General features: G+C 42.9%; 1 protein-coding gene across 1 annotated transcript; it reads left to right on the plus strand.

Annotated features, from left to right (window-relative positions):
• Nucleotides 1-9,811: 9,811 nt before the first annotated feature.
• On the plus strand, nucleotides 9,812-15,595 carry LOC128685255 (uncharacterized; the record flags this gene model as incomplete). Its single annotated transcript, XM_070083103.1, is given in 3 exon segments — nucleotides 9,812-9,863; nucleotides 14,729-14,823; nucleotides 15,453-15,595. Coding segments are annotated over 2 exon segments (237 nt in total), but the record flags the coding sequence as incomplete, so codon positions are not given.
• Between the last annotated feature and the right edge of the window lie 1,082 nt (nucleotides 15,596-16,677).

A 16,677-nucleotide genomic window follows, 5' to 3' on the forward strand; every position in this document is an offset into this window, starting at 1 on the left:
TGTTTCTCTAGGTCTGTGTTGCTGTGATGCTGTGTTTCTCTGCGACTGTGTTGCTGTGTTTCTCTACGTCTGTGTTGCTGTGATGCTGTGTTTCTCTGCGACTGTGTTGCTGTGTTTCTCTACGTCTGTGTTGCTGTGATGTTGTGTTTCTCTACGTCTGTGTTGTTGTGATGATGTGTTTCTCTACGTCTGTGTTGCTGTGATGCTGTGTTTCTCTACGTCTTTGTTGTGATGCTGTGTTTCTCTACGTCTGTGTTGTTGTGATGCTGTGTTTCTCTACGTCTGTGTTGTTGTGATGCTGTGTTTCTCTACGTCTGTGTTGTTGTGTTGTTGTGATGCTGTGTTTCTCTACGTCTGTGTTGTTGTGATGTTTCTCTACGTCTGTGTTGCTGTGTTGTTGTGTTTCTCTACGTCTGTGTTGTTGTGATGCTGTGTTTCTCTACGTCTGTGTTGTTGTGATGCTGTGTTTCTCTAAGTCTGTGTTGTTGTGATGCTGTGTTTCTCTACGTCTGTGTTGTTGTGATGCTGTGTTTCTCTAAGTCTGTGTTGCTGTGATGCTGTGTTTCTCTAAGTCTGTGTTGTTGTGATGCTGTGTTTCTCTACGTCTGTGTTGTTGTGATGCTGTGTTTCTCTAAGTCTGTGTTGCTGTGATGCTGTGTTTCTCTACGTCTGTGTTGCTGTGATGCTGTGTTTCTCTACGTCTGTGTTGTTGTGATGCTGTGTTTCTCTACGTCTGTGTTGCTGTGATGCTGTGTTTCTCTACGTCTGTGTTGTTGTGATGCTGTGTTTCTCTACGTCTGTGTTGTTGTGATGCTGTGTTTCTCTACGTCTGTGTTGTTGTGTTTCTCTACGTCTGTGTTGTTGTGATGCTGTGTTTCTCTACGTCTGTGTTGTTGTGTTTCTCTACGTCTGTGTTGTTGTGATGCTGTGTTTCTCTACGTCTGTGTTGCTGTGATGCTGTGTTTCTCTACGTCTGTGTTGTTGTGTTTCTCTACGTCTGTGTTTATCTACGTCTGTGTTGTTGTGATGCTGTGTTTCTCTACGTCTGTGTTGTTGTGATGCTGTGTTTCTCTACGTCTGTGTTGTTGTGATGCTGTGTTTCTCTACGTCTGTGTTGTTGTGTTTCTCTACGTCTGTGTTGTTGTGTTTATCTACGTCTGTGTTGTTGTGATGCTGTGTTTCTCTACGTCTGTGTTGTTGTGATGCTGTGTTTCTCTACGTCTGTGTTGTTGTGATGCTGTGTTTCTCTACGTCTGTGTTGTTGTGTTTATCTACGTCTGTGTTGTTGTGTTTATCTACGTCTGTGTTGTTGTGATGCTGTGTTTCTCTACGTCTGTGTTGTTGTGATGCTGTGTTTCTCTACGTCTGTGTTGTTGTGATGCTGTGTTTCTCTACGTCTGTGTTGTTGTGATGCTGTGTTTCTCTACGTCTGTGTTGCTGTGATGCTGTGTTTCTCTACGTCTGTGTTGCTGTGATGCTGTGTTTCTCTACGTCTGTGTTGCTGTGATGCTGTGTTTCTCTACGTCTGTGTTGTTGTGATGCTGTGTTTCTCTACGTCTGTGTTGCTGTGATGCTGTGTTTCTCTACGTCTGTGTTGCTGTGATGCTGTGTTTCTCTACGTCTGTGTTGTTGTGATGCTGTGTTTCTCTACGTCTGTGTTGCTGTGATGCTGTGTTTCTCTACGTCTGTTTTGTTGTGATGCTGTTTCTCTACGTCTGTGTTGCTGTGATGCTGTGTTTCTCTACGTCTGTGTTGCTGTGATGCTGTGTTTCTCTACGTCTGTGTTGCTGTGATGCTGTGTTTTTCTACGTCTGTGTTGCTGTGTTTCTCTAGGTCTGTGTTGCTGTGTTTCTCTAGGTCTGTGTTGCTGTGTTTCTCTAGGTCTGTGTTGTTGAGTTTCTCTACGTCTGTGTTTTTGTGGTACTGTTTCTCTACGTCTGTGTTGTTGTGTTTCTCTACGTGTGTGTTGTTGTGTTTCTCTGCGTCTGTGTTGCTGTGTTTCTCTATGTCTGTGTTGCTGTGTTTCTCTATATCTGTGTTGCTGTGTTTCTCTATGTCTGTGTTGCTGTGTTTCTCTATGTCTGTGTTGCTGTGTTTCTCTAGGTCTGTGTTGCTGTGTTTCTCTATGTCTGTGTTGCTGTGTTTCTCTAGGTCTGTGTTGCTGTGTTTCTCTATGTCTGTGTTGCTGTGTTTCTCTATATCTGTGTTGCTGTGTTTCTCTATGTCTGTGTTGCTGTGTTTCTCTATGTCTGTGTTGCTGTGTTTCTCTAGGTCTGTGTTGCTGTGTTTCTCTATGTCTGTGTTGCTGTGTTTCTCTATGTCTATGTTGCTGTGTGTCTCTAGGACTGTGCTGCTGTGTTTCTGTAGGTCTGTGTTGCTGTGTTTCTCTAGGTCTGTGTTGCTGTGTTTCTCTAGGACTGTGTTGCTGTGTTTCTCTAGGTCTGTGTTGCTGTGTTTCTCTAGGACTGTGTTGCTGTGTTTCTCTAGGACCGTGTTGCTGTGTTTCTCTAGGACTGTGTTGCTGTGTTTCTCTAGGACTGTGTTGCTGTGTTTCTCTAGGTCTGTGTTGCTGTGTTTCTCTAGGTCTGTGTTGCTGTGTTTCTCTAGGTCTGTGTTGCTGTGTTTCTCTAGGTCTGTGTTGCTGTGTTTCTCTAGGTCTGTGTTGCTGTGTTTCTCTAGGACTGTGTTGCTGTGTTTCTCTATGTCTGTGTTGCTGTGTTTCTCTAGGACTGTGTTGCTGTGTTTCTCTAGGACTGTGTTGCTGTGTTTCTCTAGGTCTGTGTTGCAGTCTTCCAACAAGTTTAGTGTTGCATGGGGAAGGGTGGACTGATGTGTTAATTGGATTGAAAGTCTATCGACTACACAAAGGTCATTAAGGCTGCGTGACACTTGTTCACATCGTCAACAATACTTTACTTCATACAAAACAATAAAGCAAATTTCAGTGTATTTCCACTAGGTATACACCTCTCTGTGTATATTTAACGGATATACACAGAGAAGTGTATATCCCTGTAGTGACACTGAAAATATGTAAGTTATTTCCATACTGATGAATGAATGAATATATATATATATATATATATATATATATATATATATATATATATATATATATATATATATATATATATATATATATATATATATATATGTATAAACACTGATCTCTGGCCGAAGGAGACTCGAACCTACGAACCTTGGAACAAGGTACGTAGTTCTTTACCATTCTCACCACACTGGACAATACCTTGGCGTCCAGCTTACGCTAGACGTTTGATCCAAGGCAGCCAGCTTTCAGGGAGAAGGCTTACAGCTTTTCATCTCATCCCCTGCATGCATCAGCCTTACTAGAGATTTTAACAATGCAAGGAATTCGCAAGAGCAGGCGAAATATACACAAACACTGATCTCTGGCTGAAGGAGACTCGAGATGAAAAGCTGTAAGCCTTCTCCCTGATAGCTGGCTGCCTTGGATCAAACGTCTAGCGTAAGCTGGACGCCAAGGTATTGTCCAGTGTGGTGAGAATGGTAAAGAACTACGTACCTTGTTCCAAGGTTCGTAGGTTCGAGTCTCCTTCGGCCAGAGATCAGTGTTTATACATATATATATATATATATATATATATATATATATATATATATATATATATATATATATATATATGTGTGTGTGTGTGTGTGTGTGTGTGTGTGTGTGTGTGTGTGTGTACAAGGTACACAAAACCCACTTGAACAAATCACTGCATTTATTTACTATAGAAAACGTACAGCAAAAAAATATAGCACCTCAACTCTTATAATCCAAGAGGCAGCATTAAAACATTTATAATAGGAGTACATAAAGATGATAGTGGAATGCGGCGTTGTTGGTGCTTTTACTAAGGGCCATGATGATGTGAGTCGTACTGATGCCTTACCTCAGTCCGGTCGTGTGAGGTTCATAGGAGGTTCTTTGCTCTTAGGAAATGTTGTTTATCTCCCCTTCATCACATCAGACCTAATTACCTACCCTTCACCAGGTCTTGCATGACCCTTACGGGTTTAGCGTTTTTCCATGAATATATATTAATAATGGGCGTATAAGACACGAACACGAACTCTTCCCAGAACCTAGATCTTGCTTCACTCTACCCTCAAAGAAGGTTCCTTGACGCTGGTGAGGACGGGCTCTTGATCTAGAGAATTGGATCTGTGCTCCAGTTCCCTGAACTGAGCCTGAATACCTTCCATCCCCCCGTCTCTATCGCTCCCCATGATAATAATAATAACTCCACTCCAGACAGGACAGATGAACCAGCTTCTCTCAGGAGCCATGCTGTTGGTCCAGGAAATTTGAGTTTCCCTCCCCTTCCCTTGTATCCTCGAGTCAGACCTGATTACCCCTGCGGATTTAGCACCACGAATTTGATGATAATCCTCACAGTGAGAAAGTAGCAGGAAGAGGAACTTGAAAGTCACACAGGACACAGTGACGCCAGGCAGCAGGTCTCAGAGTCACACAGGACACAGTGACACCAGGCAGCAGGTCTCATAGTCACACAGGACACAGTGACACCAGGCAGCAGGTCTCAGAGTCACACAGGACACAGTGACACCAGGCAGCAGGTCTCAGAGTCACACAGGACACAGTGACGCCAGGCAGCAGGTCTCAGAGTCACACAGGACACAGTGACACCAGGCAGCAGGTCTCATAGTCACACAGGACACAATGACACCAGGCAGCAGGTCTCAGAGTCACACAGGACACAGTGACACCAGGCAGCAGGTCTCAGAGTCACACAGAACACAGTGACGCCAGGCAGCAGGTCTCAGAGTCACACAGAACAAAGTGACGCCAGGCAGCAGGTCTCAGAGTCACACAGGACACAGTGACACCAGGCAGCAGGTCTCATAGTCACACAGGACACAGTGACACCAGGCAGCAGGTCTCAGAGTCACACAGGACACAGTGACACCAGGCAGCAGGTCTCAGAGTCACACAGGACACAGTGACACCAGGCAGCAGGTCTCAGAGTCACACAGAACACAGTGACGCCAGGCAGCAGGTCTCAAAGTCACACAGAACACAGTGACGCCAGGCAGCAGGTCTCAGAGTCACACAGAACAAAGTGACGTCAGGCAGCAGGTCTCAGAGTCACACAGAACACAGTGACGCCAGGCAGCAGGTCTCAGAGTCACACAGAACACAGTGACGCCAGGCAGCAGGTCTCAGAGTCACACAGAACAAAGTGACGCCAAGCAGCAGGTCTCAGAGTCACACAGAACACAGTGACGCCAGGCAGCAGGTCTCAAAGTCACACAGAACACAGTGACGCCAGGCAGCAGGTCTCAGAGTCACACAGAGCACAGTGACGCCAGGCAGCAGGTCTCAGAGTCACACAGAACACAGTGACGCCAGGCAGCAGGTCTCAGAGTCACACAGAACACAGTGACGCCAGGCAGCAGGTCTCAGAGTCACACAGAACACAGTGACGCCAGGCAGCAGGTCTCAGAGTCACACAGAACACAGTGACGCCAGGCAGCAGGTCTCAGAGTCACACAGAACACAGTGACGCCAGGCAGCAGGTCTCAGAGTCACACAGAACACAGTGACGCCAGGCAGCAGGTCTCAGAGTCACACAGAACACAGTGACGCCAGGCAGCAGGTCTCAGAGTCACACAGAACACAGTGACGCCAGGCAGCAGGTCTCAGAGTCACACAGAACACAGTGACGCCAGGCAGCAGGTCTCAGAGTCACACAGTGACGCCAGGCAGCAGGTCTCAGAGTCACACAGTGACGCCAGGCAGCAGGTCTCAGAGTCACACAGAACACAGTGACGCCAGGCAGCAGGTCTCAGAGTCACACAGAACACAGTGACGCCAAGCAGCAGGTCTCAGAGTCACACAGAACAAAGTGACGCCAGGCAGCAGGTCTCAGAGTCACACAGAACACAGTGACGCCAGGCAGCAGGTCTCAGAGTCACACAGAACACAGTGACGCCAGGCAGCAGGTCTCAGAGTCACACAGAACACAGTGACGCCAGGCAGCAGGTCTCAGAGTCACACAGAACACAGTGACGCCAGGCAGCAGGTCTCAGAGTCACACAGAACACAGTGACGCCAAGCAGCAGGTCTCAGAGTCACACAGAACAAAGTGACGCCAGGCAGCAGGTCTCAGAGTCACACAGTGACGCCAGGCAGCAGGTCTCAGAGTCACACAGAACACAGTGACGCCAAGCAGCAGGTCTCAGAGTCACACAGTGACGCCAAGCAGCAGGTCTCAGAGTCACACAGTGACGCCAGGCAGCAGGTCTCAGAGTCACACAGAACACAGTGACGCCAAGCAGCAGGTCTCAGAGTCACACAGAACAAAGTGACGCCAGGCAGCAGGTCTCAGAGTCACACAGTGACGCCAGGCAGCAGGTCTCAGAGTCACACAGAACACAGTGACGCCAAGCAGCAGGTCTCAGAGTCACACAGAACAAAGTGACGCCAGGCAGCAGGTCTCAGAGTCACACAGTGACGCCAGGCAGCAGGTCTCAGAGTCACACAGAACACAGTGACGCCAAGCAGCAGGTCTCAGAGTCACACAGAACAAAGTGACGCCAGGCAGCAGGTCTCAGAGTCACACAGTGACGCCAGGCAGCAGGTCTCAGAGTCACACAGAACACAGTGACGCCAGGCAGCAGGTCTCAGAGTCACACAGAACACAGTGACGCCACAACCAATACAAATAAAAAATATTTACCTAGAAAATATGTTTGTGTTGGAGTGTCATTCATGGAAAAACCCATAGTAATGGAAAACGTTTGTGTCTGTCTTAATAAAACTTAAACCTACCTCGACACTGAAGAATTATTCAGTAAAAAAAATGATTAGCATAACAGCATTTTTTGCGTTAAGAGAAAATAACTACATAGAAGAGAAGCAATGAAATTTTTACCTCCAATATATTTTTCGGGGATGAGAGAAGAAACGTGAAAGAGAAGATGAGGCAGTTTGCGTGAGATAACCTTAACACATATATTCCATTTCATGAAACATAATTACAACAGGTTTAGGAGGTGTCATGGCACTGATGCTGAGGGCAGAGTTAGTGTCAGCGGCCATCAATGGCAGGGAAGGAGCGGGTCATGCTGACGTTCTTCCCCAGCCTTGAGGGGGAATAACAGGAAAATAACACCCTTTTCACAGCTCTGGTGTTCTTAAGAAACACATGTCTGACAATGTGCTTTCTGCGAAGTCGTGGAAAAACTCATATAGGAAACTTTGGAACTCTATGTTTTTCCTTCTATTTTGTAAGTCGAAGTCTGTATGTGAGATTGTTAGGAATATTCTATATATATATATATATATATAATGTACACACACACACACATGTATATATATTTATATATAATATCTTACTCTCTTATATTTACAGGCAAAGATCTGTGGTATATATTTAGTGTTTTTTTTTTTTTTAACTCATCGGGATATTGAAATTCTCCAACAAATGCAGTCATATTTTGGGTTCATGGGAGAACCACTTGTTTTGTTAATGAATCCTTATCTAAAGAACCTAACCAAACATAGATTAGGAGTTAGATTCTATGGTATGGTAGATGAGATTTAGATTTTCTTAATTTTTTATGGTTATCAATAAAAAATGGTTTTATTACTTAAGTCCAATATATACCAGGTTCCACTCTACACTCTACTTAGTATTACTGAATTTAAACAACAACAACAACAACAGCAACAACAATAATAATAATAATAATAATAATAATAATAATAATAATAATAATAATAATAATAATAATAATAATAATAATAATAATAATAATAATAATAATAATAATAATAATAATAATAATAATAATAATAATAATAATAATAATAATAATAATAACAACAACACTAACAACAACAATAATAACACAAGTGCAACTAATGTGATATTTTATTGTGGCAACGTTTCGCTCTCCAGGAGCTTTGTCAAGCCGATACGATCGGCTTGATAAAGCTCCTGGAGAGCGAAACGTTGCCACAATAAAATGTCACATTAGTTGCACTTGTGTCCTTTTACTTTACATATTGTCGGTAATTCTACCAACATTATTACATGCCACATTATTAACACCACTACTACTACTACTACTACTACTACTACTACTACTACTACTACTACTAATAATAATAATAATAATAATAATAATAATAATAATAATAATAATAATAATAAACAGAAGACCTTACACTCAATAACAGTTAGATAAGTCATACAGTGTCGCCTCATTACAAAGCCTCGTCCAGTCAGTCATTAATAGAAATGAGTGACATGTTGGGTCCCCCGTTTCTTATGAATTTGGTGAATTTAAGCGATATAAATTCCTGTTTTAAAAACAAGTGTAAGAAGGTATAGGCTGTAGGGTGAGTACAAATAGGGAGCGCTTTTGTCTCTCGTGGTGGAGGATCGAGCCTCCACAGTGTCTTGCGCTGAATGACCCACATGGGTTTAGCGCTTAACATGAACTATTTCAATTGAGCGTAGGCCTACTGCAGTGAACAATTGTTATGTTGTGGTTAACAAAGACACGCAGGCAGCAACTAGAAATTTCATTGCAACGTTTCGCCTGTGCAACAGGTGCTTTATCAACACTTGACAAAGTTTAGAATTGCGGCTACATTATTATCGTGGGAGAGCGCTAAACCCGTAGGGATTATACAGCGCCTGAGACAGGGGAAGGGGGATGATGGAATTCATTCAGGCTCAATTCAGGGAACTGGAGCACAGATCCAATTCCCCAGATCAAGAGCCCCTCACCATGGGACTTGCTACTCCAGTGTTTGTCAGTCACAACTCTAGCTGATAATCCCACATCATCTGTTACAACTCTTAACATTCTATTTTGCATTGAGTCTATTTTAGCGTTCTATTTCGTGTGCACATGATTTGTTAACACACATAAAGGCTTCCTTCCAACTAATTTAGTAATAACATCAACAAATACCCACCTCTGGTTTTAACAGACGTTTCGACCAAGTGAGATCTTCATCACCTCTGACCTAGTGTTTGATCACATGTTTTTTAAGTCTATTTTATTATTGCTACGGACAAGGTATGTTGACAATGGTATAAAATACCGACAGGTTGATAATTCAGACACAACTGCAACAGTTGGGTATCTGAATTGTTGAAGAAGCCTGCTGTGTGAGCGAAACGTTTCGGCAAGAAAGATGCCCAACTGCTGCACAAGTTTCTTAATCATCAACAGACAAGGTACAAAGTACCTACAAATGTGTAAAAGATGTACTCAAGGAACATTAGATAACCTAAATATGGAAAAGTTCTCCCCTGCCATGGACTGAGTATCCGTCAGGAGGGTCACTAGTTAGGACTAAAATGTTCATTAACTACTCTGCTGTAGAATGTTATTAATTCTTATAGCGTATTGTACATATATAGTCATTTTATGGTTTACTTAATGCAGTAGTTATATTTCAGTGATATATGCCTGCGAGATACAGTGAGCTTTCTTACGAAGCTCTTCTAAACTGCGATTTTTTGCCAGTGCGACTGAAAAAGTAAATAAAAAAGTGAATAATGCTGAGAGAGGCCTTCTTGGTACTTGTTATTCAGTTTTGATGACTTTTTCTCAATCTCATTTACAAAAACTCAGGCTGCATACAGGCGATTTATAACAGGGCTGACAGTACTATGTAAATTCAACAAATGTGGGACTGACGGATGACGGCGTCACTGTATGTGTTCGTGGGTTGTGTGCTGGAGCCGGTGGCCGGCCTGCTAATATATAAGGCAAGCAGGTGCCGACGCTCGCCTCACACCTGAGCAACACAGGTACATACTAAGGTCTCGAGTGCATTCTTCGTTTGTGTACGTTGAACCGTGTTTGTTCTGAGCAAGCTCTAACTCTCGGCCTGTTAATCATCAACCGATCGGTTTTGTGTACGTAGCCTGCTGGCCTATGCTAGGCTAGTTCCCCTCGAGCGCATTTCTTCTCTCATATTTCTCTCTCACCTACTTTTTATTTAGAGGTAGCCATGGCGTTATCGTGATTGACTTTTCTTGGTAGACTGTGTCATTCGCCTACAGCTCTAAACCATTACTTTCCTGTATCTTTTATTAATCTAAACTCAAGTAGCTTGAAAATAATCGAACTTTTTTTGATTAGATATTCATATCACCCATTTATACATTTTTTATTTACGCTGTTTTACTTACCAATGTGTGTGTGTATTGATTGTCATTGCTTTTGTGCTACCCTTATATAAATGTATAACATTGTTTCTGGTAATGCAACTGTAAAACGACTTAAGAAAAGATACTTCTACACGGACTGAAACAATCATTGTACCATACCAGTTGAACTGCTAATGTCTTTGACGTAGTACCCGATAAATGACTGACCCACAAGTTGCGTTGACTAGTTGTGGTGACAGGCACAGTGGAGGACATCAGGAAGATAGTAAACAAAGAGTTTCAGTGAATGGTGGCATGTCAGTGAGAGTTGCTGGATGGGTCTCAACGAGGTCAGTGCTGTTCCGTATATTTATGTAGTTACTAGGACTTCAACCCCCTAGCATAAAGAAAGAAACGACACTTAGCTCCAGGGAATGAAAACCAGAGACAGTATACTACCTAGGAGGAGAACTCAAGGTGAATAAACAAAATCAAGGAAGTGACTCTTATATCAAACCTGTTTCTTCAAGTGCACACACACACACACACACACACACACACACACACACACACACACACACACACACACACACACACACACACACACACACACACACACACACACACACACACACACACACACACACACACACACACGTACTCATATACAACAGGCCTAGTGTCTAATCGACATGTGCCTAGGACAGAATGGTAACTAACACACACACACACACACACACACACACACACACACACACACACACACACACACACACACACACACACACACACACACACACACACACACACAAAGAAACAACGGGTCACAATTGGAACCTGAAGACTCAGATGAGTCAAAGGGATGTTAGGAAGTATTTCTTCATTCATAGAGTAGTTAGGAAGTGGAATAGTCTGGCAAGCGAAGTAGTGGAGGCAGGAACTATACATAGTTTTAAGACGAGGTATGATAAATCTCATGGAGCTGGGGGAGAGAGGACCTAGTAGCGGTCGGTGAAGAGGCGGGGCCAGGACCTGAGTCTCAACCCCTGCAACTACAATTAGGCGAGTACACACGCACGCTGCAACATCAATAACCTTGGCAGATACAATAACAATTCCCTTAAATCATATACTTCAACTCATTCTGTTGTTCAGCCTCAAGTATACATAGTACTAACATAAAATCCAATTAAGATGAACGCAAAATAAAAGTCATAAATCTTATACCTCAGATTGTCCACAGCATCACTGTAGTTATATGTACTATGTACTACTTCCTGAGTACCGATTGTGTGTTGCCTTCTCTCTTACAGCTGTTGTACATGTTCCATTATAACGGGTCATCTATATGATTAAGACTAGTGTCAGGTGACACTTGTCTTGGCTTCTGCCGAATATTATAACAACAACCATCATTCTTTTTTGGAATTTGGTACTAAAAGGTTATAACTATGATCATTTTTTTAAAGGGCTGAAGGGGTAAGCCAGCGGAAGGCCTCGGTCAGATGACCAAAAGCTCCAGTTGTGGGTCATCATATGACTAAGTCCCGCGTCAGGAAACACTTGTCCTGTTTCCTGACGAACCTTACCTAACTTAACCTAGGAATTTGGTAGGCTATATGTTTTCCACCTTAGCCTCGTAACTACGCTATTCACATAAACATAACTGAAACCCTCGATTATAATTTCTTCTTCTTTTTACTTTCACTTTTATTTGTCTATTTAGTATACTGTACATTCCTTCCATTATCTTGTTACATTCTCCTCTCTCCAACATGTTAAACAGCAGCCATTCACTTTCATATGTTATATTTTAGCATTTATCTGTCAAAAATTATCAACATCACTTGAGGTTTGACTGACAGTTACTGCAGCCGGCCAGTAGGCCTGCTGAAGTGCTCCTTCCTATGTTTGGTCAGTATTAAGTCGTCACTGCTCTCCTACTCAACATTATTAACGTTGCTCAGTCACAATGTCTTCTGTTCGGTGTTTAAATTCTAATATTTATCCTAGTATAAACGTGTTTTATGTGTCTTTCATGTTTTGTTTTCATTTGTGTTGATTTTTGTTTAATTATACCTTGATTATTGTTCTGAGGCTTAGAGCTGCGTGTGTAAAAAAAATGTGCAATGCCCTGACTGACGAGCCACGATCGTTTATTCAAGTTGCTTAGTTGTTTGTTGTATGTACGTTTTCGTACGTTTGTGATGTCTAGTTTTAGCCTTTAAACTGGTCGCACGCACGCACACACACACACACACACACACACACACACACACACACACACACACACACACACACACACACACACACACACACACACACACACACACACACACACACACACACACACACACACACACACACACACACACACACACACACACACACACACACACACACACACACACACACACACACACACACACACACACACACACACACACACACATACACACACACACACACACACACACACACACAGGTAACCAACCCGCCTGACCACCTCTTTCGACTCTCCTATCCACATCTGAACATAATTTCAACCTTTCCAGGTGAAGAGACACATAGGTGAATACACACATTAATTTTTCCCTCTTTTAATTCGCTGTTTGTCTCGTCTTCAGTGTTTGTAGTCAGGTAAAGAGATGTATTTGATGTGGGCTCGTTTCTCGTGTTGGTAACACTGCACTAATGGAATTTTCTGGTTGACAACACTGCAGTATTGGAACTTTCTTGTTGGCAATACTGCAGTATTGGAACTTTCATGCTGGCAACACTGCACCAATGGAACTTTCTTGTTAGCAACACTGCAGTAATGGAACTTCCTTGTTGGCAACACTGCAGTATTGGAACTTTCATGTTGGCAACACTGCACCAATGGAACTTTCTTGTTCGCAACACTGCAGTAATGGAACTTTCTTGTTGTCAACACTGCAGTAATGGAACTTTCTTGTTGGCAACACTGCAGTAATGGAACTTTCATGTTGGCAACACTGCAGTAATGGAGCTTTCTTGTTGGCAACACTGCAGTATTGGAATTTTCTTGTTGGCAACACTGCAGTAATGGAACTTTCTTGTTGGCAACACTGCAGTATTGGAACTTTCTTGTTGGCAACACTGCAGTAATGGAACTTTCTTGTTGGCAACACTGCAGTAATGGAACTTTCTTGTTGGCAACACTGCAGTAATGGAGCTTCATTGTTGGCAACACTGCAGTAGTGGAACTTTCTTGTTGGCAACACTGCAGTAATGAAACTTTCTTGTTGGCAACACTGCAGTAATGGAACTTTCTTGTTGGCAACACTGCAGTGATGAAACTTTCTTGTTGGCAACACTGCAGTAATGGAGCTTTCTTGTTGGCAACACTGCAGTATTGGAATTTTCTTGTTAGCAACACTGCAGTAATGGAACTTTCTTGATGGCAACACTCCAGTATTGGAACTTTCTTGTTGGCAACACTGCAGTAATGGAACTTTCTTGTTGGCAACACTCCAGTATTGGAACTTTCTTGTTGGCAACACTGCAGTAATGGAACTTTCTTGTTGGCAACACTGCAGTAATGAAACTTTCTTGTTGGCAACACTGCAGTAATGGAACTTTCTTGTTGGCAACACTCCAGTATTGGAACTTTCTTGTTGTCAACACTGCAGTAATGGAACTTTCTTGTTGGCAACACTGCAGTAATGGAACTTTCTTGTTGGCAACACTGCAGTAATGGAACTTTCTTGTTGGCAACACTCCAGTATTGGAACTTTCTTGTTGGCAACACTGCGGTAATGGAACTTTCTTGTTGGCAACACTGCAGTAATGAAACTTTCTTGTTGGCAACACTGCAATAATGGAACTTTCTTGTTGTCAACACTGCAGTAATGGAACTTTCTTGTTGGCAACACTGCAGTAATGGAACTTTCTTGTTGGCAACACTGCAGTAATGGAACTTTCTTGTTGGCAACACTGCAGTAATGGAACTTTCTTGTTGTCAACACTGCAGTAATGGAACTTTCTTGTTGGCAACACTGCAGTAATGGAACTTTCTTGTTGGCAACACTGCAGTAATGGAACTTTCTTGTTGTCAACACTGCAGTAATGGAACTTTCTTGTTGGCAACACTGCAGTAATGGAACTTGTGCATCAGACACAAATTTAGTTTTTAATGTGACTCGTCAGTGATTTTTATTTTAAAAGACATAAATATAAATGAGAATATCAACAATAACTGGAGGAACCATTGTAAATATGGGGGGCGCTGACCCCCCTCCGGTGAAGAGCTCTTGTTCCAAGAACCTGGAGCTAACTTCCTCTTCCTGCAGATGGAAAATGGTTGCCTCATGTGCTAGACGACCCCCTACGGGGTTAGCGCTCCTTCAGGGTCATCATAGGCTGGCAGAATTTTCCCAGTCTCATGCGGTTGCCAACACGTCATCGCCGTAAATTAGGATTTTTAACCAGTTTTGAAAATAAATTTTCGTGTGTTGCGTTGACGATATTTTGATCTTGTTAATGAAGACATTATATTTATAAATCTCTCTTTGTCTCTAATTAAATTGTCTTTCTAGGATGTTGGTGAGAGGCAGTAGTGTGTTGGAGGTGGTGTTGGTGCTGGTGGTGGTGAAGACAGGGCACTCAGGACACTCCAGGCTCGCCCGCCAGGGTGAGTGTTGCCCACCAAGATGAAGAAGTTTAGAACTTACGAGGCACGTAAGTTCCTCCCGTCTTCTAATAACATGTTCATTTTTCCACTATATTCTACTTTGTCCATAATTACTATCTTATTTGCTTTGTTTCGTAAGGTGAAGTCCAGGATCTTTCCTTAATTCATTGTGTAACTTAAATCTTTGATGACAACTGTGATGCGAAGCTCAGACCTCTGCAACACAGTTGTCATCAAAGATTTCTTAAGTTATACCATGAATTAAGGAAAGATTCTGGACTTCACCTTACGAAACAAAGCAAATAAGATAGTAATTATGGACTAGGTAGATTATAGTGGAAAAATAAACATGTTATTAGAAGACGGTGGAACTTACGTGTCTCTAAATAAACACTCACACACAAACACACACATTACAACTGACTTCTTATGTGTGTTTTATTTGCATCAAAATGTTAATATTATTTTGCCTTCCGTCATTCATGAATTAGTACACACGAGTCTGTCAGTCCAGCAGCAATAACATGCACAAGTAACAAGTTCCTTGACACAAGCCACCGTCAGCTTCTCAGTAATCTCATCTCATTGCTCTCTCTCTCTCCTCTCCATACATCTTTGACGTCATTCAGCGTCCAAATGCCATGCGGATGAACCGTGTGAGCTCCTAAACACCTGCCAGTTCTACCAGGACCTCCTCAGTAATTCTCCCTCGGCAGCAGCCATCGCTAAGATGCGCGAGAATATATGTGACAACACCCGACGCAGAACCAAGGTGAGTCTTTCCATCTTGTATATCATGTTACAAATGATAGACAATACTAACAAGTTGATGAATAACACATGTGCATCATTTATGCATGTTTGTTGTGAAAACGTTTCGCTTGCGTGGCAAGCTTCTTTAATCGAGTACAAATAATTACAACAATGGATAGAGTATGGGATCTGGGGAGAGTGAAAAGTTAGCAAGAATCTCCTGGGTGAAGAACTAGCTGAGTGTAGGTAGGTATCTTTGGTTCTCGGTCAGCAGAGAGGTCATAACAACATAAAAATGGATGAACACTGCAGCAGGCCTACTGACCCATAAAAGGCAGGTCGTTATCAGAATCATCCTCTCCAACCAGTTTCTGGGCTAAACAATCCAATCGCCCTTGCCACTTCACACGGCATATCGTTGGTGGGGCTCTCACTGTGTAAGGACCGACAGACAAGTAAGATTATATCAGATGGTGTTCTATAAGTCTGAGATGTCCCATAGGCTATTAGGGCTACCAGTGACGATGCCGCTAGACTTTGATGTCCCACAGGCTAGTAAAGCTGTTAAAGACTGCGCAAGAAATATTATCAAGGAGGGTATTCTACCTGTGTGATAACGGGTTATCTATATGATCAAGCCCCGTGTAAGGAGACCGCAGACGGAGTATAGGCTAGGTGGCCAAAGACTGCAAACTTCGGTCAAGGAGAAAGATCTTGGGGTGAGTATAACACCGAGCACGTCTCCGGAAGCACACAACAACCAGATAACTGCCGCAGCATATGGGCGCCTGGCAAACATGAGAATAGCGTTCCGATACCGTAGTAAGGAATTGTTCAAGACACTGTACACCGTGTACGTCAGGCCCATACTGGAGTACGCAGCACCTGTTTGGAACCCACACTTGATCAAGCACGTCAAGAAATTAGAGAATATGCAAATGTTTGCGACAAGGTTAGTTCCAGAGCTAAGGGAAATGTCCTACGAAGAAAGGTTAAGGGAAATCTGCCTGACGACACTGGAGGGCAGGAGGGTTAGGGGAAACATGATAACAACATGCAAAATACTGCGTGGAATAGACAAGGTGGACAGAGATAGGATGT

The sequence above is a fragment of the Cherax quadricarinatus genome, chromosome 8 (genome assembly GCF_038502225.1).
Source record: "Cherax quadricarinatus isolate ZL_2023a chromosome 8, ASM3850222v1, whole genome shotgun sequence".
NCBI lineage: Eukaryota > Metazoa > Arthropoda > Malacostraca > Decapoda > Parastacidae > Cherax > Cherax quadricarinatus.